Source organism: Uloborus diversus, unplaced genomic scaffold (assembly GCF_026930045.1).
Source record: "Uloborus diversus isolate 005 unplaced genomic scaffold, Udiv.v.3.1 scaffold_1091, whole genome shotgun sequence".
NCBI classification, from domain to species: Eukaryota; Metazoa; Arthropoda; class Arachnida; order Araneae; family Uloboridae; genus Uloborus; species Uloborus diversus.
Window position 1 is genome coordinate 1,196 of NW_026557756.1, and position 25,637 is coordinate 26,832.

At 31.5% G+C, this 25,637-nt stretch overlaps 1 protein-coding gene across 4 annotated transcripts; it reads left to right on the plus strand.

The window, feature by feature from the left end:
* Nucleotides 1-7,741: 7,741 nt before the first annotated feature.
* LOC129232112 (formimidoyltransferase-cyclodeaminase-like) lies at nucleotides 7,742-25,431 on the plus strand. 4 transcript variants are annotated; one of them, XM_054866349.1, is made up of 7 exons: nucleotides 7,742-7,907; nucleotides 17,269-17,430; nucleotides 18,760-18,803; nucleotides 21,780-21,918; nucleotides 22,894-22,989; nucleotides 24,779-24,894; nucleotides 25,304-25,431. In XM_054866349.1, the coding sequence occupies exons 1-6, from the start codon at nucleotides 7,887-7,889 to the stop codon at nucleotides 24,863-24,865; spliced, it is 549 nt and encodes a 182-aa protein (XP_054722324.1). In that variant the 5' UTR covers nucleotides 7,742-7,886; the 3' UTR covers nucleotides 24,866-24,894; nucleotides 25,304-25,431. The 4 variants fall into 4 exon arrangements, with proteins under 4 accessions (XP_054722324.1, XP_054722323.1, XP_054722325.1 ...); XM_054866348.1 differs by having other exon boundaries at nucleotides 24,779-25,419; XM_054866350.1 differs by having other exon boundaries at nucleotides 7,802-8,078; nucleotides 24,779-25,419.
* The last annotated feature ends 206 nt before the right edge of the window (nucleotides 25,432-25,637 follow it).

Below are 25,637 nucleotides of genomic sequence, written 5' to 3' on the forward strand. Positions count from 1 at the left end.
TTTTTAGGCTGGAAAGGTACGTTAACAATTTATTTCACAGCCGTTCTTTCTCACACTGTGTACGATATAAATTTCATGTTTCGCTAAAAAAACTGGTAATCATTTCATAGTCAATTTTACTCAGGATCTTTTTTCTGTCTTTTCAGATGGGGTTCTTTCCGTTTCCTGCTGGGAAAACCGTTAGATGCCATCGTGGATTGATGAATACCGTTGTACTTGAATAAACAGGTAAGAATTTCATTGTCAAATGTGCATTAATGCTTCCAGATCAGATTTTTTTTTCGAGATTTATCTTCATCTTGAGCCAGAACCGTTAAATCATATAATGTGCCATGGCCTGGTGTTGTCTAACGTTTTGTACAATAAAACTTTTAATTATTAGCTATAGAACAAACAATAATTTTTAGTTAAATTTACATTAGCGTTCCAGTTCTTTTTTTTTTTCATACAAATTCATTTTGCTTTGTGCTGAAACCATTAAACATAATGAAAAATGTATTAATGCAAGTGAACCAGAAACATATCAAATAAACCTGTGCAGAGTATGATGTGGAAGTATAGTATTTCAAAAGAACATTGCCGTTGGCAATCTTGTTACTTTATGTAAATGTATAAAAATTAAACTGTGATGATTCAAAAATCAATATTGATTGTGGTATGGAAAGTAAATTAGCTTTATCTGTAAATTTTCCAAGCAACAGATTAAACATTAAATACTACGTCAGATATTCTTGTTCTGTACCTCCAAACTAAATTTTCCTTACAACACCTGGAAGTTAATACCTTTAAGATCTGATGTTTAATGTGTATAAGTACTTTATTTATGTGTAATTTCCAATTTATGCTTACAGGGGTCGATCCAGGTTTTATTTTTTGGGTTCCCATTTTGTGAAAAAGCAAAATATTTTTGTGAAAAAGCAAAATATTTTTGTGAATTTTCTTTATTTTTGTAAAAAAGAACTTCTTGTGATTTTTTTCTTGGAAAAGATTATATAAAAGCATTTTTAGCTGTCGTATCGTTATAGAAAAGCATTAGACAGGTTTCAGGGGGTGATTGCAAGTTTTTGAAGAATACCTGAAAGCTGTCTAGAGAAAATGCGCTGGGGGAGGAGGGGAAGTAAGACCCTTAACATTTTAATTGTAATTTGATACACATTACATTTATTGTTTTTTACAAATATACATATGCAAGGCACACTTTCTTAAGGTGAAAGTCTCACAACAGATTTACTGTTTGCCCCTCTCAAATACTTTTAGATCAATGAAAATTGCACATGCTGCTGAACGTAATGATAACTCCCAATAAATACAATATGAACAGACTTAAAGATATCACATATTTCTTAACACAGAAGAATGTATGTGTTTGAAAAACTTAAAAGTAATTAAAACCCAAAATAATACTGCACCAGCATTCAGCGTTTAATTTTTTGACATTTGACGTTCTTACAGAGTAGGTATTTCGTTTAAAGCTTTGCAATTTAATGATGTTAATAAATATATAAAGAAATTTTATTTGTTTGCCACTTAACAAGGTACAGTCAACATCAAAAATGCGAAAAATTCATTTACCATGGCGCATGTAAGGAAACCAAGATCTTCGAAAGAAATAAAAATATAAAAACAGCATATAAAACAATTTTATTTTTAGTAAAGTTATTTTAGAATTGGATTTCGAAACTCATTACAAATTAATACTAAATATATATTTCGTAATCAAAGTAAAATTTAGGATTTTCCTGAAAACAACGGAATTTTGGTATTTTCAAAGATAAATGTTTTGAACTAAAATGTGGGATAAATACGTGGCATTCTTACCACAAGTTAGCAAATGTTTTTTCATTTCATTGTCATCTAAATTTACCCCCAAAAATCTAACTAGAGATTCAAAATTCTAAAAAATGGCCCATTGCTTCATGATAAGTACAAAATTTGAATAAACTTACCAATCAATTTTCTGTTTTTTTTTGCTTCATTTCCAATCTCTTCATTTTCAGATTTTTTTGAGAATTCCTTCTTTTGCACTAGATTTTTGTATATTGACAGCCTCTCTGTGATTTTTGCTGCACTCAAGTTTTTTTAAAACTCTATAGGTTGACAGCTTTTCTTGATATCAACTCCAATATTTACTCAAAGTTTGTTCAAATCACTAACATTCATGAAAGATGAACATATTTTGCACAAAAAACCCTTAGCTGAATAACTATAGTAAAGCCAGCTATACACCTTTTCATAATTTGCAATGTACTTTTTATTTATTGCATGCTTCTTATTTCCATTTGTACTCCCAAATACAATGCTTGAATCATTATTTGATGGCTCAATCTCAATATCATCATCAATTGAAGTTGCTCCAGATTCACTTCCAGTATTTTCTGCTCAAAAATCGTTATACTTTCGCGAACTGCCTCACTGTCATTTGATGTACTATCTTTTACCGCATTTCCCGAGCCGTTACCGTTACTGCATGGTGAAGTGGTGGTAGCGATTTTATCGGGGTTGTTAATTGCTGACTTGAAGAAATTCACAATATTTTGGGACCGAACGTTCGAAGAGCGAAATTTTTTAACATACTACGCACAATTTCGGGAGGTACCTCCCGTTGCAGGACATCCTCGTTTCATATTTTAATTTCTTGAAGAATAATTTTCAACGAACAAGCAATCTCTCCAAACTGAGATTATTGCGGCTATCTCCAGCGCTCCATTATCCGCTAAAATTATCCATTATCCGCTCCCACACAAATTATAATCGAATAGAATATCAATTTATTCTTTGATGCGCCTAAAAAATGTCCTCTTAAACACGCGAAGGCGCGAACAAGCTAACTACGAAAAATATCGTCTGCGCTCCTGGATCGCAGACGATCTGTTACAAAAGAAAAATTAATACCGAGAAAGAAAACGAACTGGAATAATATACAATTACCACATTTTTACTTCCTTTTACAAAAAAGGAAGTATTGTATTCGCGAAAAAATTTTCACTCAAAAATCGCCCTTAATTTCCATTTTGCTCACCCCCAAATGAATGTTGAGTTTTTTTTTCGATTCGACCACATGCGGAAAAGTGCCTAAGAATGTATAGACACGCGAAATATCCATTTTGACCATCACCGAGGTAATTACAACGACTTTTCTCGTGACGTCTGTATGTATGTGTGTATGTGCGTATGTATCTCGCATAACTCAAAAATGGTATGTCCTAGAAAGTTGAAATTTGGTACATAGACTCGTAGTGGGGTCTAGTTGTGCACCTCCCCTTTTGGTTGCTTTCGGATGTTCCTAAGGGGGTCTTTTGCACCTTTTTGGGGGGAAATCATTGTTAATTTCGATGTAAACTCAAGTGGCGTTATAATTTGTCGGACACTTGGCGATATATCGCCAGTCTTTTGGTCGCCAAGTTTTGTCGCCAACTTGGCGACAAATTTGGCGGAGTTTTTTTTTTTTTTTTTTTTGGTTCCAATTTGGCCATTGTTGGTGATATTTAGAGAATAAATATTGAATCACATTAAAATAGCGAATAATGGGGAAATGACATTAAATTGGAGTAAAAGGAAGTCATGTGATGCACACATCAGCTCGTTTTAATTTATCGTCCGCAGATTACGCGATTCCCGCCACTTTTTAATAAAATCCCACTCAATAAAACTTCCTTTGCTCGCTGTTCCCGTTGCTCACCATTAGCGGACATGCGTTAAAAAATTGAAATTGCTCATCTGGAAGTTTCATATTTATTTTAAGAAGACAGCAAGATTAAATAGAATGACCGACGATATTTTTCAGCTGGCATTGTATTTTACAGGGTGGCGACAGATCAGGGAAATCAGGGAGATCAGGGAAAAGTCAGGGAACTTTATTAATCAGGGAAAAGTCAGGGATTTTTGTGAAGGTACCGAAAAACGGTAGCAAAATCAGCCTGTTTTGGACTCTGACTAAAACTAGTTTAATATTTGCTTTGTATCATAGTTTATGACAACAGGAGCTGAAAGTGTTAATATTTTCACATGATAAATGGATGCTCTCGAAGCAGTTTTTTTTTGTTTTTGACGAAACAAATCTTTAACAACTATGGTTTTATTGCACCCAAAACAAGATTTTTGTAAAGATACCGAAAAACAGTAGCAAAATCAGCCTATATTGGGCCCTGATAAGTATACTTTATTCATATGTAATTTCCAATTTATACTTAGTATGTTTACCAGTACATATTTCCCATGTGTTGCAAGTTGCAAAACTCTCAATGTTTTACTGATCAAAGCCTTCAGAAAATGTACGCTGCTTTGAATACAATATCTTTTCAAATATTGAATGCAGTAAAACCCTTTTGAGTGGCCACCCTTCTTAACAACCAATTTTTTTGCTGCAGTTTTTTTTAGCTCATATGACATAATGTTGAAACGATTCCTTTCTAGCCCCCCCCCCTCCCAAACCTTTTGAACGGCTGCTAAGTGGGTGCATCCATCCCATTTTTCAGAAAAATTTATTCATTTCCTGTTTCTAATCTACAGCCTAAACAAGTTACACCAAATATGACTAATCGACACATCGAAAAAACGCAAATGACCTACAATAGTTAAAGAAAAATAATGAATATAGCTGAAAGTAAAAACGTTTTGAAATGATTATACTGCATCAAGAGAGAAAAATTTGCAATTAATTCAGAGCTAAAAAATTGTAGATGGTTGTTAATAGTAATTTAAAATAAAAAAGATTTTATCACAAGTGCATCAATACAATTTTCAAAAAAATGGTCGTTAATTTTTTAGGAGATCATTCTGACTTTCATTTTTAGGATTCGTTCTTTTCAGGGTTTCCTATGCGGTCACATTTTTTGCACGAATGTACGTAACACATAAATGTGAAAACACTAACTCAATTGCGGAAATACAACTATGTATTTTCGCTCTTTTGCTGAACGAAAATATTAATTTTTTTTAAAAGAGAAAAAATGTATGACAGCTGCTGTACTTACTTCAAAGATGTCACAGGTAAAATATGTAATTTATTTTCAAAACTGTAGATGAAACACACTGAGGCATATGTAAATATATGAGAATGTAATATTTCAGCATTTTCACTCAGTTTTAGCTTTTATGCTAAAGTACCCAGCTTAAACCCCGGTTCTTTAAGACCTGTTCGTTCATAAACACATCCCTAATGTTTTAAAATAAAAATTAGTTAATTTAGAATATACATAGCTGCCAACTTGTAAGATTTAGCCTTATGTTGTAAGATTTTTGGAGGTATTGTAAGTTTGTAAGATCTTATGGTATAATTGTAAGATAATTAGGTTTTAGATCTCTGGGTATTGCTTTTTTTTTATGAGTTTCCTGTTATGTTACTTCAGAAGAATAGAGAAACTGCAGATGAAGAGCCTAAGATAAGCTCCAAAGTGAATTTCGCTCTGTACAAATAGATAATTTGCCTGATGTTGTGCTAAAAAGGTAGAGGATTGATAAAAAATAGGCTACTTTGAAGAAATTAGTTGATGTCAATGGTTCATTGAAGTATGAAAGGCTCTCCTTTTCTATACTTTCCATTCTAGCCATACCTCACAGCAATGCAGAGTGTGTGTAAAAGAATATTCAGTAGTGTCAGAAAGGCGAGGACAGAGCTGTGCAGTTCTGTCTGATAATAACCTGGATAACATTTTAATCATTAAGAATTTACAAAAAAAAAAACTTTCGTTTTGAATAAGTTATTGAAATCAAATTTTTGAATGTTTCTTAAGTCAGCAACTTAAGAAAGCTTAAGTTCCAGTAAAAGTAGTTTCAGCAAAAGCAGCTGACTGCATTAATTTACGAAAGAAAAAGTAAGATAATACAGCACGTTATTAGTTTCTTCCAAAAGAATATTTTTAAAGATTAATATTAAATGATGACTCTTACAGAAAAATATTAAACAATATTTCAAAAATGTACACTTGTATTCTTAAATTTTTAAATGCACAGGCCTGCCTTTTTGAAACTAACTGCTTGTTGTAATCCTAAGTTTCTCTTTTGCAAATCCAGTTTTTTTTTAGTTTTTTTCTGTGCTGATTAATTACAAATAAAGATTTGAAAATATAATGTTTTTAGTTTTAACGGTTTGTTGTGTGTTGGTTAAAAAAGTGTACAAATACACCTATGGCATGTTATTGTAAGATTTTTAAAGTTGATATGTTGGCAGCTATGAATATACTAAATTAGATTATAAGATTTCACAAGTTTTAAAATATAATTATTTTCTTTTTCCAGGAACTCTTAACAGAAGCTTCTTTGTCAGCAACATCAGTTTGGGGTGCCCGGTGAAGTAGCTTCAAAGATTGCCCGTTTTTTTTAAAAGTTGGCTCTCTTTTGAAGTGCTTTTCCAGGTGAAGCCCAATTTTTAATATCACCGTTTGCCTGTTGCAGACATACCAGCTCCCTAGCTTTTGATCTCTGCCCTTCTGCGATGAAAGAAATTTCTCCTGATTTTAATGGAATAAAAAAGTCTTGTTTGCTGTCACCTATAGGTAAGCATATAAATGTATAAAATGCTCCAGTTCACTACTCTCAGGCATTTTTGCACTGGAATGATATGTTGAGAATGTATTTTTGAGCGGGAAAGGTTCATATGGTAAGGTACATATTTGTATGTGATTTATTTTCCATATGTTAACCTTAAGATAAGCATTATAATGGTAACTTTGCATTAAGTGGTCCAACTATTCCTGGTGTGCTTGTATATAAACATTGATCGTGATCTCGTAAAAAGGTAGGCATTCAAGCTCACTAGGCACTTTTCGATGGTTGCCGCTAAGTGCCAAACAAAGCTGGCCAGGTCTCCTCACTGGGAATTTTTATGCGGGAAAGTGAAAGGTGGTGGTTGGTGGTCTGTCAGCTTGGCGTTGAAAACACGAAATATTTTTCAGGTATGTTAACGATTTTTTTTTTGCATGTTGAATCTTAATCCACTATTGAGATTGCTGTAAGCAACAGGTTTGCATTTTAATGCTGATTTGTGTAATATGATCTAATTCACTCACTTATGCACTAGGCATTTTTATGTTGGAAAGGTACATTAACAATTTCTCAGACTGTATTTGATATAGACTTTATGAGTCTTTAAAAAAAACAGGTAAAAATTTCATATTCAATTTTACTCAGGATCTTATTCTTTCTTTTCATGGATGGAAATGTGGAGCTATGGCTATGAGCGGAAACAGTATGGCGCCATCGTGGATTGATGAATACCAATATATACTTAATCATCAAGTAAGAATTTCAGTGTTAAATGTGCATTTCTTTTGAGATCAATTCACTTTGAGCTGGAACTGTAAATCATAATGTGCCATGGTCTGGTGTAGTCTTGCTTTTTCTACTATACAAATTTAACTATTAGCTATGAAACAATCATTTTTAGTTCAATCAATATAATCATTGCGTTTTTTCTTTTTTTTCCATACAAATTCATTTTGCTTTGTCATACATAGCAAATAACAAAGCTGTTAAAGAATCAGACTTTAACATTTTTATTTTTGGGATTTTACAATATTGTTATTTTGTACAGATAGAGGGCAGCACCAACACGAGCCAAAATTGCTCACCTAAATTTGAAAAAATAAGGGTGGAGTCATATGCTGTCACTTTTTAAATGCAACAATGTGATTGGATATTGAGACATAGGGTCTGTGTGCCATTTCGTTTTTGTGATTCTGATTTATCTTAAAAAAAGTTCAGTGCAGTACTCGTGGAGAAGCAGCATGATGTGGGTGCGCGATCTTACAAGCGTCTAGGGGCAGGACAAATCCTTAATGTTAAAAACTTCGCCATTTCTCGACTTCAGCGGGTAGGGAAAATCTACGGTAGTCACTCTCTTCCGTAAGGGAAAAGGGATTGTTTTGTGTCTGCGCGCAACACTGGAAATGAAGCCTTCCTTCTTTATGGTACGACGAAGTCAACTCACTGCCTCACTGTTCGTGCACGCTTGTAGAACAAATTTAAATGTTTGTTTCACTAATTTAATAACAGAAACGTTCATAAACTGGTTTGAGCTTCACTAGATAAATCAATTACTCACTCAAATATCAACAAATCTCATTTCGCTCAAAATTAAGGTCAGTTCCGTGTAGCAAATAATATAATGATTGTTTACATTCAAGTAAGGCTGATGATTTTAGCTTTTTATGTACTTTCCAAAAAAAAAAAAATCTTAAAATGTTTTAACAGTATGTATAATTAGTTTAAAGTATTTTTTTATCAAAAAAAAAAAAGAAAAAAAAACACTGAGCAATAAATGTTAATTCAAGTTACTAAATGTAAATTTGAGGTGAAAACGAAGTTATAACATTCTTTAACCACATGATTGGATATATTTTAGAAACCTATATGAATTTAGACATTTTACGTCTTTAATTTTGTTTGTTAAAATGAATGAAAATTAATTTATGTGCTATTATGCAGCAATTCATAGACTTTGTTACATATAAAAAAAATAATAATTTCAGTCACCGATATTTTGGAGTGCATGTCCTTGCGCCCCCCTCCACCCTATTTTAAATATTGGTAAAGTTTTAATCTAATTTAACTTTCTTATTAATATTGAATAAGTATTCTGCAAAAATAGATCAAATAATAAGATATTTTATGTCAAAAAACACGCATGTTTGATAAAGATTAAGTATTTTATGTTTGTCAAAATGGGGGGGGGGGGAGCCCGTTATTAGCTGTATGGTCTGAAAGAGCACTCTTTTAAGCTTTTTTTTTTTCCTTGAGCCAAAAATATCCATAAAATAGTTTTTGTTGAGAAGTCTATGTCACTAGACCCTTTGTTTTTTTTTTTTTTTGGCACATTTTAATTAATTTGTTTATTCGAAATGATGAAAATTTTTAAATGCACAGGAAGATACACCTGTGAACATGTTACTGATGATAAACAATTATATTGTCACCTCAGAGCAACAGTAAGATATCTAATCCCAGAAACAACACTAAGATATCTTACTGTTGCTCTGAGGTGTCGATATATTAGCAAAAAGGTTTTTCTAAAGGTTTAGCTCATTTTATTTTTGTACCTACCTATAAAGTCACAGTTATTTTTGCAATTTTTTAATTTCTAATTACATATTGTTGGCAATGGTTGAAAAAAAAAATTAAATTTAAAAGTCATATGAGATGTATTGATATGATTTTTTCCAGTTCATAAAGTAAGGCAATTTTAAATTTCTTTTTTCATAAAACAATCTTTCTTGGTCACCACAATGTCCTTCTAAAAAATTGTATTGCATTAGAAAGGACAAACTATTGATATTACTAAATTGAAGAAAATTCAACCTCAGCAACTATGCAAATTTTAATCATATCCTTTCATTCAAGTTAAAAGATATAATCAATTAATGACCTGAATAAGTTGGAAAAACTTTTGTCAACTAACATTTCTTAGTTTTCCTTATCGTTTCTTTCTTTTTTTTCAACCAAGTAAATAACATTACGTTAAAACACACATTTTAACTATATCTAACTACAACTTTTGTGTGTGGGGGGAAGGGGGGCGGCAGTAAGGCATACTATTCCATAGCAATTTCTTTTATATGATTAAAATTAAAAACAACGTTAATGAATCACAAATTGTCAAAGAATTGATGTTTGTCATGATGGATTTGAAAATTGCGTGCTTTATTTCACTGTTTTTCATTTTAATCTTTTTTTTTACTACAAAGCACCTCTGATCATTTTTGATTTAATTTTTATTGTAGTTGATCTTCAATAAAGTTATGGATGGCTGATAAGTATTATTACAATAAGTTACTGTTTTTTTTTGTTTTTTTTTGAAAATTGAAACTTTATTTTCAAATTTTTTATGAAGAATTCCTTTGCACATTTCTATCAGTTATTTCAGCTCCTCACAACTTCACATATAAGTTACAATTATTTTCAATACATTACCTATATCCTTTTTTTTTTAAAGATAATGAATAACTCCAACATTCATGACTCTTTAACTAAATCATAAAAGGAAATCAATGTCTAAATTTTTAATCATACATTCACATACATACAGCCTTTTGAGCATTTTTTTAAAAAACATTTGAGTAAATCAGTTTTTAATTATTCTCATCAAAACAAACTTAATAAACCGATAACTATATTCAAATAAAAAGTAATAGTCAATTCAGAACAACTTGCTGCAGTGCTTAAATGTCGAGTAAATAAAATCATTATTATTAATAGAAGAGCTTTTGTTTTTAGCATTAAACAACTAGAGGCAACACACTAATACACAGCTTTCAAAACATATTGATAAAAAAACGAAATTTTTCCGACTTAAATAGTAAACATGAATCCACTTTTTAAACTGAGACCAAAGAATTTACATTGAAATGCAACATTTACTATCATATAATTTTTAATTCAAGACAAAGGCAGTGGAAATTATTCAATACTTATTTCAAAATAAAAGTTTTTTTAAAGTATTATTTGAAGAAATGAATGAACTGACTCTATTTTCTTAAATGAAACATATATGTATAAGAAACACATATATGTAATACGTGACTGAATTCATACGAGTGTACTGTAGTTAAATCATGAAATATTTAACATAATTTTATTTAGATTGTTGAAGAACCTATGTCATAGCAAATAATTATCATTACCAGCATAAACATTTTTAATCTTAATTCAAAACATATTGTTTGATAAGATAAATGTTATCCACAAAGCTAAAGTCATAAAAAGTACCGTAAAATATTTGCAAATTTATCTGTTGTTAAAAATAGTTTTAAGTCACAATATTTACAGATTGAAGCATTGCTTATAAAGTCCATATATGCATTTACTTCTCTCACAGTTAAAAATAAAAACAGCGAAGCAAAATCATTATTCTAGAAAAAATTATGTTCACATACAGTTCGATTTTGTAGGGGAAGAAAGAGAGAATAAATTTTGCTAATTTCCATGTATGTCTGAAATATTGTTGTTTCCCTTGCTTGGAATTATTTTACGTACATAGGATTATAGTCGATTAAAGAAATTCAAGGGCCGTGGGAGGGGTTTGAACCCCCTGGACCCTTCCCTTGTGTGCGCCACTGATTAAATGAAATGTAAGTTTTGCTATATTACGAAACAAAACCAGTCGACAACAAACATTATTTTCGCATCAAATAAGATTGAAACTTCACAAACACTCCCCCCCCCCAAAAAAAAAAACCCGCACTTTTTTTTGGGGGGGGGGAGAGAAAGAAGAGGGTGAGTGAATCTTCAAAACCTAACTTTGACTTACATCTATCAGTGGGTTTCATGCAAAAAAAAAAAAGGCTAATACCTTTGTGAGACATTTATTTAAAACCGTAACTTTCATCATTGTATCCAGGCCCGTTATTTAGGGGGGTCAATTGTCCCTCCGCTCTGTGGCTTTGAAAAGTTAAAATGATGTACTAAAAGTGGGAGTGGTTTTTGCTGTTATCCGATAAAATTCGCCTTGTCGCATTGAGTGCACATCCTTTGTCCCCCCCCCTTCCCCCCAAGAAAGAAGCTGGAATGACGATCCTGATTGCATGTACTACAACGTTCCAACGCTTGCCCTCCCTCCCCCCCTCCTCTCACCACTCTCCATTATAACGGGCCTGCTCAGCAAAAAACTTGCGCATTTTGTTTTAAAATCTTTGCCATTAAAAAATATAAACAATGTCAAAAATATAAATATGCTAAAAATTGTCGACACGTGGTTCATTTTGTTTGATGAAAAGTGATTCGACAAAACTCGGGTGGCCTTAAGTTACTATAACACAATGTATGCGTATTTTGGGGTTTTATGCTAATCACTGGAAATAGTTTTGTGAAGCATCTTTATCTAAGATTGAAAATATATCATCATGGATATTATTAGAGATGGTCACAATAGGGGAACAAAAAATGTGGGAGTATAGGGGAGCGCCCCCATTAAAAAAAAATTTGGAGACATAATAAGATTTCAACATTACTGATTAATTGACCTCAAAAATTGGGACGCATGGCGATCGTAGACACTCTCAGGGGTGCCCATCCGGGGGGGGGGGGGGCATGGAGCAGACTACCATTAAAATTTTTAGGGGGTGCTTTTAGGAGTTTTTTTGGGGGGGGGGAGCTCTCGCTCTCATTCTTCTGGTGAGGTCGTTGTAGTAGGCACCTCTAGACCCTCAAAAAATTCAAAGTTCAATTCACATGAATGACATTTGAAAAAGTCCATTTATTTTGAATTATCAATTGAAAAAAAACCTCAATCGACCCAGTATGAGATCTAATTTTCAATTAGTCATTAATTTTTAACTTTGAAAAGTGTGGGAACAGATGCCCTCCTCCTTGATACGAGCCGCCTATTGGAGAGAGGGGAGGTCAATGGTGCAGATTGTGCCATCAACTTGCTTAGCGAGTATTTGAAGGGATATTATTTTCTTTTTAGGAAAGTGGGTATAATACCATGGGGGGGGGTATGGGCATCGCCCGTATTTTACATATGTACACCAGTGGCGTACCTAGCATTTGTGACCACAGGGGCGGTAATTTATGAAATAACCCTCCCCTGCAAACGCAGAAAAAAAAAGGTTTCAATGTTCTATGTGATCATGGAATTTATAAAATTTTCAGAAACAACTACATTTGTGTTTTACGAAATTTTAAGTTTGGCTAATGCACAAAAAACAAATAAAAGTTTTGTAAGCTTTTTATCTAACTCGCCTTAGACGTGTGTAGGGCCGATGGCAGCAAAGTGAGGAGGAAAATGGAATTGTTGGATTTCAGCGTTTATATTTTTCAGAAACTCAAAAATACATTTTGGGTGTCACTCTCCAGCAGGGTGTCAGCTAGCACAAATGCCCCCCCCCCCTGCCGTGTTTGAGAAATTGAATATAATTTAAAATGATGGAGACATTTTTTAGAACTAAAGAATCTATATTTTTCATAAACTCTTAAATCCAATTTGGTACCAGCCCACCTTCAGAGGGTGGTCTCCCAGCCCAAACGCACCCCCCTCTCTCTCTCTCTCTCGTGTTTATGTAAACTGCGTTTAACAGAGTTTTTGTAATTTTCAACTTTTGGGGAACCTTTTTGAAATGAAGCAGTTAGATTACCCCCTCCCCCTTTCACCGTAGCGGCACCACTATATATTAATATGTTCGTTTTGTTTTTGAAGACTTAAAAAGTGATAAAATATGAGAGAGAAAAACCCAACAAAAAATGAGAGGCCTAACGACCAATCAAGCCAGTTAGACGTCTTATAATTAACGCATATCGCAATGTCGCATTATTGCCCATTTAATGAAACGAAAGCGCGCACTCTCATCAAAACCAGCCCCCCCAGTCAGTATCGTTCCCAACACGCAGTGGCAGAACTTGTTCTGCACATCATGAAGCTTTTCCCTTCTTTTCCCTTTTCTACCAAGAGCCAAAAATCAGTTTTCCCTACCCGGCGATGAGGAGAAACGACTAAGTCTTTAACATAGAGATTTGTCCTGCCCCTAGACGCTTGTCGCGATCTTTGTGTGTTGTTCCAGCCTCGTAAAAAAAAGCGATACAAGTTTCTTCCAAATCTACAAGCATCCTGAGTATGATCTGGACAATATGTTATTTTTAATGAAATTTCAATTATGCTAACCAAGAATATTTTTATCAAGAGTTAATTTTTTGTCTTTGTTGAAAATCCATCAAATTTTAATACTCCTTTAAAAAAAAGTTGCTCCAGAAACCATGGAACCTGCCGATTCATTAATATTCCAAGAATTTTATTAACTGCAAAATATCTTCAAGTGCTTTTTTTCAAGACGCCAATTTCTACTTATAGTCGCAAATTTATCAAGTTTTAATACCCATTTGATGTAGCTCCAGAAGCCATGGAACCTGCCGATTCATCAACATTCCAAGAAATTTATTGACCACTAAACTACATAGCCTGTGAACTGTACTACTTAATCCTGTCGTGAACTCCAGTGGACTAACGATAGTTTCTTCAAGCATGTGATCTTCAAAACGTCTCAATAGTGATAAAGCAGTACATAGCCGTTTCATTCGATAAAAAACAAAGGAAATAGTCGTTGAAATTTATAATTCAAATCAAATGAGCAGAGAAATTGTCGCATTTCGATGCTATCCAAAATATCAAATAATTACATAATGAATTATCCAATTTCACATATTATCTAAGCATAGATCAAATTGAATATATATATATATATATCTATATATAATATTGATTTATATATATTTTTTGTTATTGGTGATTTGGTTTAGTATTTTATAACAATATGATATCAAAGTAAAATAAAAAGAATGATGGTAAATTTTCACAAAATTGAATTGTTTTTTTTTTTATGAATTTATTGTTGATTGATAATTTTCCACTATACCTGAATATGTGGGTTTTTTGCATTTATTCTTACACAACGCTTTAAGATATTTAATTCATCATTAATATAAAAAAATGATCCTTTATATCCAATCTACTATTTAGTATCTATGATCATTTTTATAACCAATTTTACAAAAGCAGTATTCAATATTTTGCTGAATTTGTAATTTCAATGCTAGTAATGCTGTTAATGAAAAATGTATTAATACATAAAGATAGATGTGGCCAAGAAACAAATTAAATAATCCTGTGCTGAGATTTCGGATATTTAACATAATTGTGCAGAGTATGGTGTGGAAGTAAGATGTTTCAAGCAAACATTGTCATTGTCAATTTTGTTCCTATATAAAATTTAAGCTATGATGATTGAAAAATCAATATTGATTGTGTTATAGAAAGTTGATTGTGGTATGAAAGCTTAATCTGTAAATTTTCTAAGAAACAGACTAAATATAAAATACTATGTACGATATTCTTGTTCCGTACCCATAACAGTATGATTTTTCTTTTATGAGAAGTTAATGTTTTAAGATCTCATGTTTCATGTGTATAAGTACTTTATTCACTTTATTCATATGTAACTTCAATTTGTGTTTACCTGTTCTATGTGACTCTCAATGTTTTATTGATTAAAGGCTTTAGATAATTTATGCTGCTTTCAATGTAATATTTTGCCAAATAATGGATACAGTAAAACCTCTTTGAGTGGCCATCCCTCTTAAGAGCCTTTTTTGCTGCAGTTTTTTTAATCCATAGACATGTTAAAACAGTTCCAAGGCCACCCAACATTTCTGAACGGCTGGCCAAGTGGGTGCATCCACCCCATTGTTCAGAAAAGTCTATACATTTCCTGTTTCTAATCTACAGCCTAAACAAGTTACACCAAATATGATTAATAACACATTGAAAAAATGCAAATGAATTTCAATGGTTAAAGAAAAATAATGAATAAAACTAGTGGCGCACATAAGAGAGGGGTCCCAGTGGTCTGAACCCTACCCATAGGTCTTGCTTTTTCTCTTGATTGATTATGATTCTATGTACCTTGTACGTAGAATAATTTCAAACAAAGGTAACAATAATTTCAGTTCTAGTAAGTGAAGAAATGAAATTCTTATGTTAGATGATTTTTTAAAATATTTGCACTTTTCCTATAAAGAGTGTCCTATAAGAAGCACAATGACGATTATCACGCTTTGTCAACTTTGCCGGGTGACCCTTTCTTACCTTATTTTCGGCCCAATTTTTTTCTTTAAAGCATTTTATCAAGTACTTTACTATAGAATGGAATAAATTAACTAATTTAGATACATTTCAAACCAATTTACAGTTACTGTGAGGAGAAAATTCAAATTTCGAATGGTGTTTTGTTTTTTACGAATACCAGCCATTGTAAAGTAATAATAAGCACAATATTAAGGAATAAATATTTTTAAAAAAATGAAAGCCAAATGACTTTTACGGGTCAACACAACGCAAAAATAAGTTTAAAAAACCGACTTATGCTTTTTTTAATCATGAATTTGTTCGAAAATATTTGAGTGTAGAATGATTTTTGTGGCTTGTTATTTCTCTGTATCTTCGTTTTTTGCACCATTTTAAAAAGAAGATTTATCAATATTTTGAAAAAAACTACTGGGTGGCATTTAGAATGACGTAGGAATGATGTGAAAAATTTATGGACTTATATTTGAATACAAATTTGTGTTATTTTGGTTTTACTAAAAAATTTCAAAGTGTATGAACACTTTTGGGAGCCTCTGTTGTTAACAAGAGAAAGTGTTCAACATATTATTTTACACTAAAAACGTACATGATGGTGGAAACCTTGCCTTTAAGCAAAGCATAAAACAAAATCACATCTTATCTATGCATTATAACGCAAGTATACATTTTTTCTAAATGTATGGGATATTTATTATGGATAATTCCATGAAACTAATGACATCACAGTAATAAAAAAACTTCCTTATATCAGTAATTTTTTTTCTTTCATATGAGGTAAAAAAAGACTATTTTCATAAAACTATGCAAAAAAAGTTATCAGCACATTTTTATCAAGAAACCTCAGCTGTTCGCAAAATGTTTAACAAATTCTGAGTCCAAAGTTTTTTTTTTTTTTAAACAATCTTCTATTTGTTGAAAAAAAAAATTCACACGTTTTTAATGGACCTCAAATGCAAGTTTTTCTTGCTCTTTTTTTTGCACAAAATAAATAAATAACAAAACAAATAAAAAATAAAGAAAAAAACATCACCAGTCCATGAATTTTTTTTTTTTAGAAGCATATGCTGGTCTGCATATTAAAAAAAGGTTGAGAAATGCTGGGCTGAATCATACTTAAATTATTTACCAAAGATGGCGCCAGTATGCTATCTTTTTCTTGGGTAAAATACTATTGTAAGAACTATAATGTTGAACTTATTGTCTTACCGTGCTTCAAACTGAAAGGAGCTGATTGTGCTGCCCTCATAAATATTTAAACAGAATAGAATTTTAAATGATTCCAATGTGTTGCAGAAGTAAATAATACTAGTATTAGTAAGCTTTGGCTTTTTTTCAACTGTCTATCTTGTCTGTGTTCAAGAAAATCTTTTTTTCTTGGGCTCTGAATCTTCTATAACCTTATAATTGAGTTTTTGTTTCTTTCTAATACTTTTTTCTGTCACTACAATGCATTTCTTTTTTTCAATAATGAGTTCTATCTTTACTTACTTTCGTTGATAACTATTTTTGGTAGGTATATTTTTGGAATGTTTTGTTGATCCTAGAATAAAAGAAACACATTTTTAATACAAAGCTAGGCAAACTCCAACTAGCTAAGATTTTGACCATCCTATAATCATGTTTCATGTTTTGTTTCAACAAAATGTTTGTATCTGCTGCTATTCTAAATTCTTTTTTCTATAAACTTTTCATTTATTTAGGGATCTGCATTATCATGTATGGTTGGCCAAATGACTTACGGCAAACGTCAATGGGAACGATATGATTCTCAGATGAGGAGAATCATTCCTATTATGTATGACACAATGAAAGAATTGATGAATTTGATTGATGCAGATACATCAGCTTTTAATGATTACATGGTAAGATATTTTTTAGGTTTTTGAAGTTTGTTTGTAGTAGATTATCTGTGTTTATGATTGCAATATAAGGACCTTCCTATATGTCATGGAATATAATAGCTTGCATGTTTTTTTTTCCCCCGTGACCTAAGTGTAGCACATGACCAAGCACTTCACTGAGGAGTGTTAGGAGGGACAATTGCCCAACCCCTGGCTTTGAGAAATCAATGCATTTACACACTAATAGATGTAGTTTTTGTTGTTTATATATATATATATATATATATATATATATATATATATATATATATATATATATATATATATATATATATATATATATATATATATATATATATATATATATATATATGATTTTCAAAGAGTTTATAACTTTTGAGCCCCTTTGAAAAAATTTCAAATGATATTCCTGCATTTGGCAGGTCCCCACTCTATTACCCATTTAGAAATCTGACCTTAAGCCTCTTGGCATTGTTTCACTTAACCTTCATTTTCAACAGTGCCTATAACTTTGCCATTAACAGAAAAAATATTAATGATCCCAGAAAACCGCACGAACATAATCAATAAATATAACAAACAACAGGGCTCTTTAACAGGACCTTGTAAAACAATGCTTACAACATATATCCACTGAGATTGTTATTCGTAACTACTGCTCTCTGTTTCCTCTCATTTAGGTCACATTTCTATTACATAAGTTATTCTTCCTTCCATTTCAACGTAAGCAAGTTTGCTGCAAAGAGCGACTTAAAGAGTTCTTTATTGAAAGCATTTTGAAAGATAATATAAACACCTTTTGTTATCTATGGATGTGACAAATTTGTCATATGAAAAAAGAAGTGATGAACCCTAAAACCAAACTGTAAGCCATTCTACAGAAAATGAGTAGTCTTAATTTGGATTGGAGTTTCAAAATTAGACTAGTTACCTTTAGACCCTTTTCCAAAAAGGGGCATTACATTAACCAGCTTCCAGTTCAAGGACATTTCCTCCCAAGTTATGAGAAAAGTTGTAAATATTGAAGAAAGCATTCACTAATTTCTCTGCACATTCTAGTAAAACTTCTGAATAAATATAATCTGGCTCTAGAGCCTTAATTGCTTAATGGTTCTTTAATGAGATATTATTTCATTATAATAATAATTGTTGCTACTAATTAGCTTGAACACCTTTGCCTGTTCTGTTTGATTGTTTTTATCATGTTTACTTTACAAGCTTTTACATTGAGCTAAAATACCTTCACAATTTATTGTTTTTTTTTTTTTTTCTTTATTCTTTATGAGATTTAGTCTCATGAACTAACTGAAACTCATTTATCTTTATAAGGCTGCTTTAAAATTGCCAAAAGAAACGCCTGAAGATCTAGCTATGTAAGTATTGTTGTCATATTAATAATGAAAATGTATGCATTCCTGTTTTGGACATAACAATTAAATCATTTTTTCAGATGCATAGTACTTCTCTGACATTTTCTGTGTAACTTTTAAACTTATAAAAGTATTTTTGTTATTGATGCATGTATTATTCCTGAAATAAATTTAGAGCATCAAAAAAGTTGTATAAAATTTTTATGTGACTCAATGCCCCTCAACAAAATAAGGATTTGTCATTTTTCTCTAACATCAAGTACAAGTTTATGAAAGCAGTATTGGTTTCTTGCTTACTAAATATCTCAATGCAAAAACATAATGCTGGTTTCAAAGCTTCTTGTAACTCCTCAAAATTAATGGCAAAATGAGGAAAAGCTCATCAAAATGGAGGAGAAATGATAATTGCGACTGCCAAGGAAGTTTTGAAAACCGTTTTACACTATCCAACTTGTCCGAGGTAATCAATGTTTCATTAAGCAGCTATATAGTAGGGGGATAGATTAATAAAATGGCTAAAATGTGGACTCTTTGAGCAAACTTTTAAGCATTTACCAAATTTTGCCTTGGAAATGATGAACCAACCTTATTGAATAATGAATCTTTACTGTTGGCTATTGTCACTGCTCTTCTGCAAATCAAGATACCAGATATTTTAGCTGCCCATTGCATTGGTCGCAGACAGGGTTCGAAAATATCTGATATTTTGATAGATATCGGATATTTTGATCCAATATTTTCAGTCAGCACAAACTAAAGTCTTCGAAATAGTAAATGCATTTTCAAATCAGTTTTATTACATTATTATTATTACAATGCATAGACTTAAAATTAGTGTTTCTTTCATTATTTATGTCTAATAGTTCATTTTACATTTTTATCAATTTTAATTGAGTTAATTTAACATCAGCTGTTTTATTTATTTTTCTTCTGTTAGCTACTTTTACACATTTATGATTCAGAAATAAAAAATATGCATTTGTCGGTGCGCAGTCATAAGACATTTTCTTTTTTTCTGAACAATGTTTAATTAATTATGTACTTTTGATATGAATTAAAAGTATTACATTACTAATAATTTTATGAATATAAAATACAAATAAAGAAGGAATATTATATTAATTTGATATGTTAATGATGTATTAATACATCATAAAAATATAGCACATAATGTTTTGGTAATTTTTAATAATAAATGGACAATATTACTATGATTAATATATTTTTTATATTGAAGATACCGCAGTTGAAAAAATAAATATCGAAAATATCAAAATATTATAATATTTTCAAAATAAATATCGGATATATATCATGATATATATTGACTGATATATATCAGCGAACCCTGGTCACAGACATTATTTAGTTGTGAGAAATCTTGTTTGCATCAGGTATTGCAATTTGTTACCTCTGCTGTAAACAAAATATGCAGTAATTCTCTCAACTATAGATTATTAGGACAGCGTGTGAGGGGAAGAATTTATATCGCTTGGAGAATTCATATCGCTTGGTGTTAGTTCACCCCAAGGTTAACTGAGTCTCCAAAGGTTCCTGCCTGAAAGAGTTCTGAACTCATTTTGACACCATACTTGAGTTGATCAAAAAGATCACTGGGAGAAAAGTTTCTACTACCTAAGCTCGAGGCTGCACTCTCAGGGCTGATTTCTTTGCTAGTTTGATAGAATTAATCAACAGCTTTAAGATGACAAACTCAATTTGATCACAACTGAATTCCTTTCTTGTTCTTTCCGACTGACTGATCACAACTGAATTCCTTCCTTCACTTCCTGAACTCTTCCAATCCTTGTTTTTTTGCTCTTAAAAAACTCATTTTTTGAAGCAGAATTTTGGTCGAATGGATTCAGCCAGTTGACAATCATGTCAAATTTACATAAGAAAGTTAAGTTTGGTTTGGTTCTACTGGGTTTAATGGCACAAGAGCCTTCATAAACTAAAACTTTTTCGGATGATATACAAGTTTACTCTCAATACATTTTCATAAGAACTTCTCTAAGCATTTAAGAATATTTTATTTCAGAAAGCTCTTCATTGGTTTGTTAATCGTTTGTTGAAACAGCATAGGTTCAGAATCAGAGGAAATTGATTAAACTTCCAACCAACGAAGTTTTGACAACAACATCCAGGATGCTGATCATTTCAGTTTAGCTGCAATGAAATACTAGTCACCTCTACTCTAAACTGTAGACTATCTTCGAAAATTGTTTTAACGGCCTTTCTCTTTTACAACCATGTTGAAAAAGGATTCAGTTTTGTGACAGATCTATATAGCATCAAAAAGGAGAGGGGGGGGGGAGAGACAACGAGAAAAGTGGATTTGTCTTTTCATCTCGCTAAAAATATCAAACTTAACTTTAAGAACTGGCTGTAAAACACCAGCCATGGCCTTGCAGTCACATAGATAATTGATAGTTTATTTCACACAATTTATTTAGTGAGAAAAAGATTTGCCTGCTTTTTTTTTTTTAAGTTTCAGAGTAAAAAATGTTTTAAGCATAAGTGTTTTTTTTTTTTTTTACATTAGTCATTTTGCAAACTCTTCAGGGCAAAAAAAAAAAAAAATAGAATTAAAAAGTTCAGTGTAAAACTATTGAAGAGCATTACTCCCCCTACCTTTTCCCTCATTCACAAAGAGGGTATTGAAAGCAATTTTACTCCTAAAGGGGGCGGCAGAGAGAATTGAGTGAGGGTTGGTTGAGAATCACTGCTTTAAACCATCATAACTTTTTTGAAATTCTGACTTTTCTGATATTGATATTACATTTGTTTTTTTGTGGCAAACATAATATAATTTTGCTGAAATAATACCTTGCATTTGAAAATATTCTGTTGACTTATCCTCTTCCTGAAGTCTCATTTAATTTTTGTCTTAAACAGTTATGGTAAATGTTTAGGTTAAGTGTTTTTTTGCAAGTATATTTATGTATTTTAAAAAATAGGATGCATTTGATGTTGTAGGAGAGGAACTGCAATGGAGGCAGGACTGAAGAAAGCAATAACTGTACCCATGTCTTTAGCAAAATATGTTAGCAAGTTGTGGGAACCTCTCAAAGAACTTGCTGCTGTTGGAAATTTTGGCACAAAGTCTGATTTGCAGGTTGTATAGTCTTAAATGAAAGATAAAATTTTAATTGCTCACATTTTTGTAATTTCTAATAGGTTAAAGTATTTTAAAATTACATTTTTGACTGTATGTGCAATTACAAATCATGAATATCTTAAACATAGGCATGCTGTTTTGAAATTTTCTGGAGGAGCAGAGCAAAGGGTGCTTATCAAATCAGAAAAAAAATAAATAAAATAAAAAAAAGAACACCCACCTGTATGGAACTAGAATAAATTTTGAAAGCAAGGATGGGGGGGGGGTGCAACTGCCCCTCCTAGCGCACGTAAATAACAGACATAGTTAATCATCTTAAGTGCAATTGTTCAGGATGAACACAATTTAAATCAAGTGATTAAAAACTGATTTAAATCAGATGATTAATTTAAAAAAAATCATTGATAAAAAGAAATATTTAACAAATAACATCATTTCACAAAGTATTATAAGATATTTATAATTTTAATTCATAAAATTAAAAAGTTGTCCCTGAAGTAATTCAAAATAGCTACTTTTAGTAGACCCAAATTTTCTCTTTTTTTAACTTAAACTAGTATCTTGCTTTATTAAAAATTAAAACAGTATTGGACGTATCGGACATATCAGCAACTGCTCATATCAAAATCAAAACTTAGTTGAAATGAAATTTGCTTTTTGTTTTGCACCTGTAGCTCTGATTGAGTTAATTTGTTAATGATCAAATGTTTTGCTTTCATTATTTGCAACTGTCTTAAATGAAGAATTCTGGTAGTCTAACAATATTTTGTCCATCCTGCCAGATATACATAATTATATTCAAGCAGATATTTTGAAGTAGCCTTTTCAGTGAATTTTTGAAACCCTTGATTAAGAACTGGAGGCAATGAGTAATGAATAATAAATAAATATTTATACATTATATTAGTTATGAATTGCCAATTTAGTTTATAATTTGCATGCGTGCATTTTTAATTGTTGCTGTGTCTTAAGGTTGGAATTCGTTGTTTGGAAACTGGTGTCCTTGGTGCTTATTACAATGTTACCATAAATGCTGAAGGCATCAAAGATGAAAAATACAAAAATGGGGTAAGCTTTTCTCTCAATTCCCATCTTTTTTTTTTTCCAATTCCTTAACTTTTGGAACCATTTGATGCCCTGAGATCGAGTAACTTTTTCATCTTCTATCTCTAGTAGGAGAAATTAATCTCTAGTGCAAAAGTAGAATGTGTGTACATTTTAGTCTGAAGTGCTGACGCGATGTCTGACCACTTTCCTGCCAAGGAAAATGTACAAGATCCACTCCCAAGAGAGCGCTGAACTTATTAGTTTGAGATGGGGGAAATTCTCAATTAGCCAAATGAAACTCTGAATTTTAGCAACTGATAAAATATAAGCTTGTGCACATATTTCTTATGAAAAGAGACAACATACCTCATTAAAACTGAAAAATCAGAAAAAAAAATTGCAGTTTGCAATATACAGTCTACAAATAAACAAAATTTGATGAGTAAGGATTTTTTTTTTTTGGAGATCATAGTGATTTGCTATCCTTCATTAGGGCATCCGCATTCACTCCCCAGTAGAACTGTTTTTACATGTGATGTATTCAGTGCCAGATCTAGTGGGGAGCAAGCCAGGGCCCTTGTCCTGGCTGACAACTGCTGGGAAGCAGCAAATTCACCCTATTTCTGTGTGTGGGGGGGGGGGGTTGAAACTTGATATAAGAATTTTAAGCAAAATGTGTAAGGAAGGCAGTTTCAAGACTTGCCCCAGTTCGGAAAAATCAGATCCAGCACTGGATTTATTGGGAAGAAAATAAGCGCAAGTTTTGCTGGCAAAAAACGTTACTTTAACAAAATAAAGAATAAGAGAAAAAGGGAATATACGACATATTGCTTTCTAAACCTTTGGGAATAATTTTACCAGCGCAGTGCAAATGCTAGTATTTCTTTCGGAAGGTGTTATATATACACTCCAGCCAGTTGACACATTGACTGAGCAAGACATATATATTCCCCATTCTGACTTCATACATCCAATTATATATGAATTTATCGAGTTAACTTTTATGAATTTGCTCTCACATATTCAAACTTCAGGTGGTAATAAAGTATTTAAGTACTTTTCTATGTGCTAATAAATTATTCTGAAGCTATTTTATTTTGTTTAAATCCTACTTTAAAGAAAAATTCATAAATGAGTAGTGAAGAAAGTTTATAACAAAAGGTAGTTAAAATAGTTATGACTGTTTTAATAATAAAGAATCTATTTTAATACTTTATTTTTAATTCTATGTTAATAATTTATGTTAACATTGTAAGATGTTCAATTATCAAAATTCAGTATACTTAGAAGAAGAATTACTAAAAAAAAATTCTCTATATAACAGACATGTTAAATGTTAAAAAAGTTACTAGCAAGAAATATAGATTTAATATTACAATGAAAACAAAATTTCTAAAATGATTGCAAACAAATAAAATTCAAAATCCATTCATCTGTAACATTTATGACTTAAAAAAAAATTTGCTTTGTTGCGGTATCAGCTTTCTATTTCTTAGAACAATTTAATTTCAGAAAATTGTACTTTGTCAAATTTTTACTTGCTTTGTTTCAAATTAGTTGCATTAATGTTGTCACTTAAAAAGAAAAAAAATCTTGGTTGAGTTAAAACTTCCTTTTGCTAACTTAATTAACAAATTTTGATCTTTTAAAAAATACTATAATGATTACATTTGTGTCAAAAATCTTTAAAAAACACGAGATCTTATTCAAAAACTAGAAAAATGAAGACTGAGAAAATAAAAAAAAGTTTTGTGCAAAACTTGATTTCTGGCTTTATATTTTGAATGATTCCAATTTTCAAATTTTATAGGTCCTGAATGAAATAGAGCAATACAGATTACTTGCGGATAGAGGTTGCCAAGAAGCTTTGCAAATTTTACAAGAAAGAAGAGCTTAAATAACACAGCACAATGAATTGCTTGATTGGTTAATGTCATTCCTAATCTTGTAAAAAGTGTTACATTGTAAATTATTATCGAAATGCTCTGTACCAGCCATATGTTTATGTGCATACAGATGTGTATATGAGTGCAACCATTTAAATTCTTTAGTTTACTACAAAAAATTAAAACTAAAAATATTAGGACATTTTTATACTTTTTCATTCTATTGGTATTTATAGCAATATGTATTCAACATGTGCCAACATTAGAAATAATTTCGTACTATGTAAATTTTAAATGTTAATTGTTATGTTAAACATTCTAATGAAATATATGCACATACATTTAATGGCTTCAAGCTGACTTTGCATTAAAGTTTTATAATACTAAAAAAAAACTTCACTGCACAAAAGTTTTTTTGTACACAAACTATATCTTGTTTCATTGTTCAGGGCCACTGAGAGGGTATGTCTGCCAAGTCGGAAACTGATAGCCCACCCGAGGCCTTCGAGATAGGAAGGCCATCCAACCAGCAAATGACGTCATCGTTTGTCGATCCACAATGATATTGGGAAGTGAGCACTTCGATTAATATTTTGGTTAAATAAAACTATTTGGTTTATTTATTATTGACTTCTGTTATTTTAGTAGCATTACAAGTTCTACTTTTTCATTTGGAAACATAAAAAGGAACCGATAATCATACATTAAAAAATACACTGAGCTTAATTCATAGTATTTGACATAAAAGCATTTATAAGTATTACAAAGTATTCAAATAACTAA

Excerpts from the sequence above, each read along its gene's own strand:
- LOC129232112 (XM_054866349.1), top strand. The coding sequence starts at position 7,887 with ATGAAGCCTTCCTTCTTTATG. Across the intron at positions 18,804-21,779 it reads ACGCCTGAAGATCTAGCTAT|GAGAGGAACTGCAATGGAGG; the intron begins GTAAGTATTGTT and ends TTGATGTTGTAG. Across the intron at positions 22,990-24,778 it reads ATGAAAAATACAAAAATGGG|GTCCTGAATGAAATAGAGCA; the intron begins GTAAGCTTTTCT and ends CAAATTTTATAG.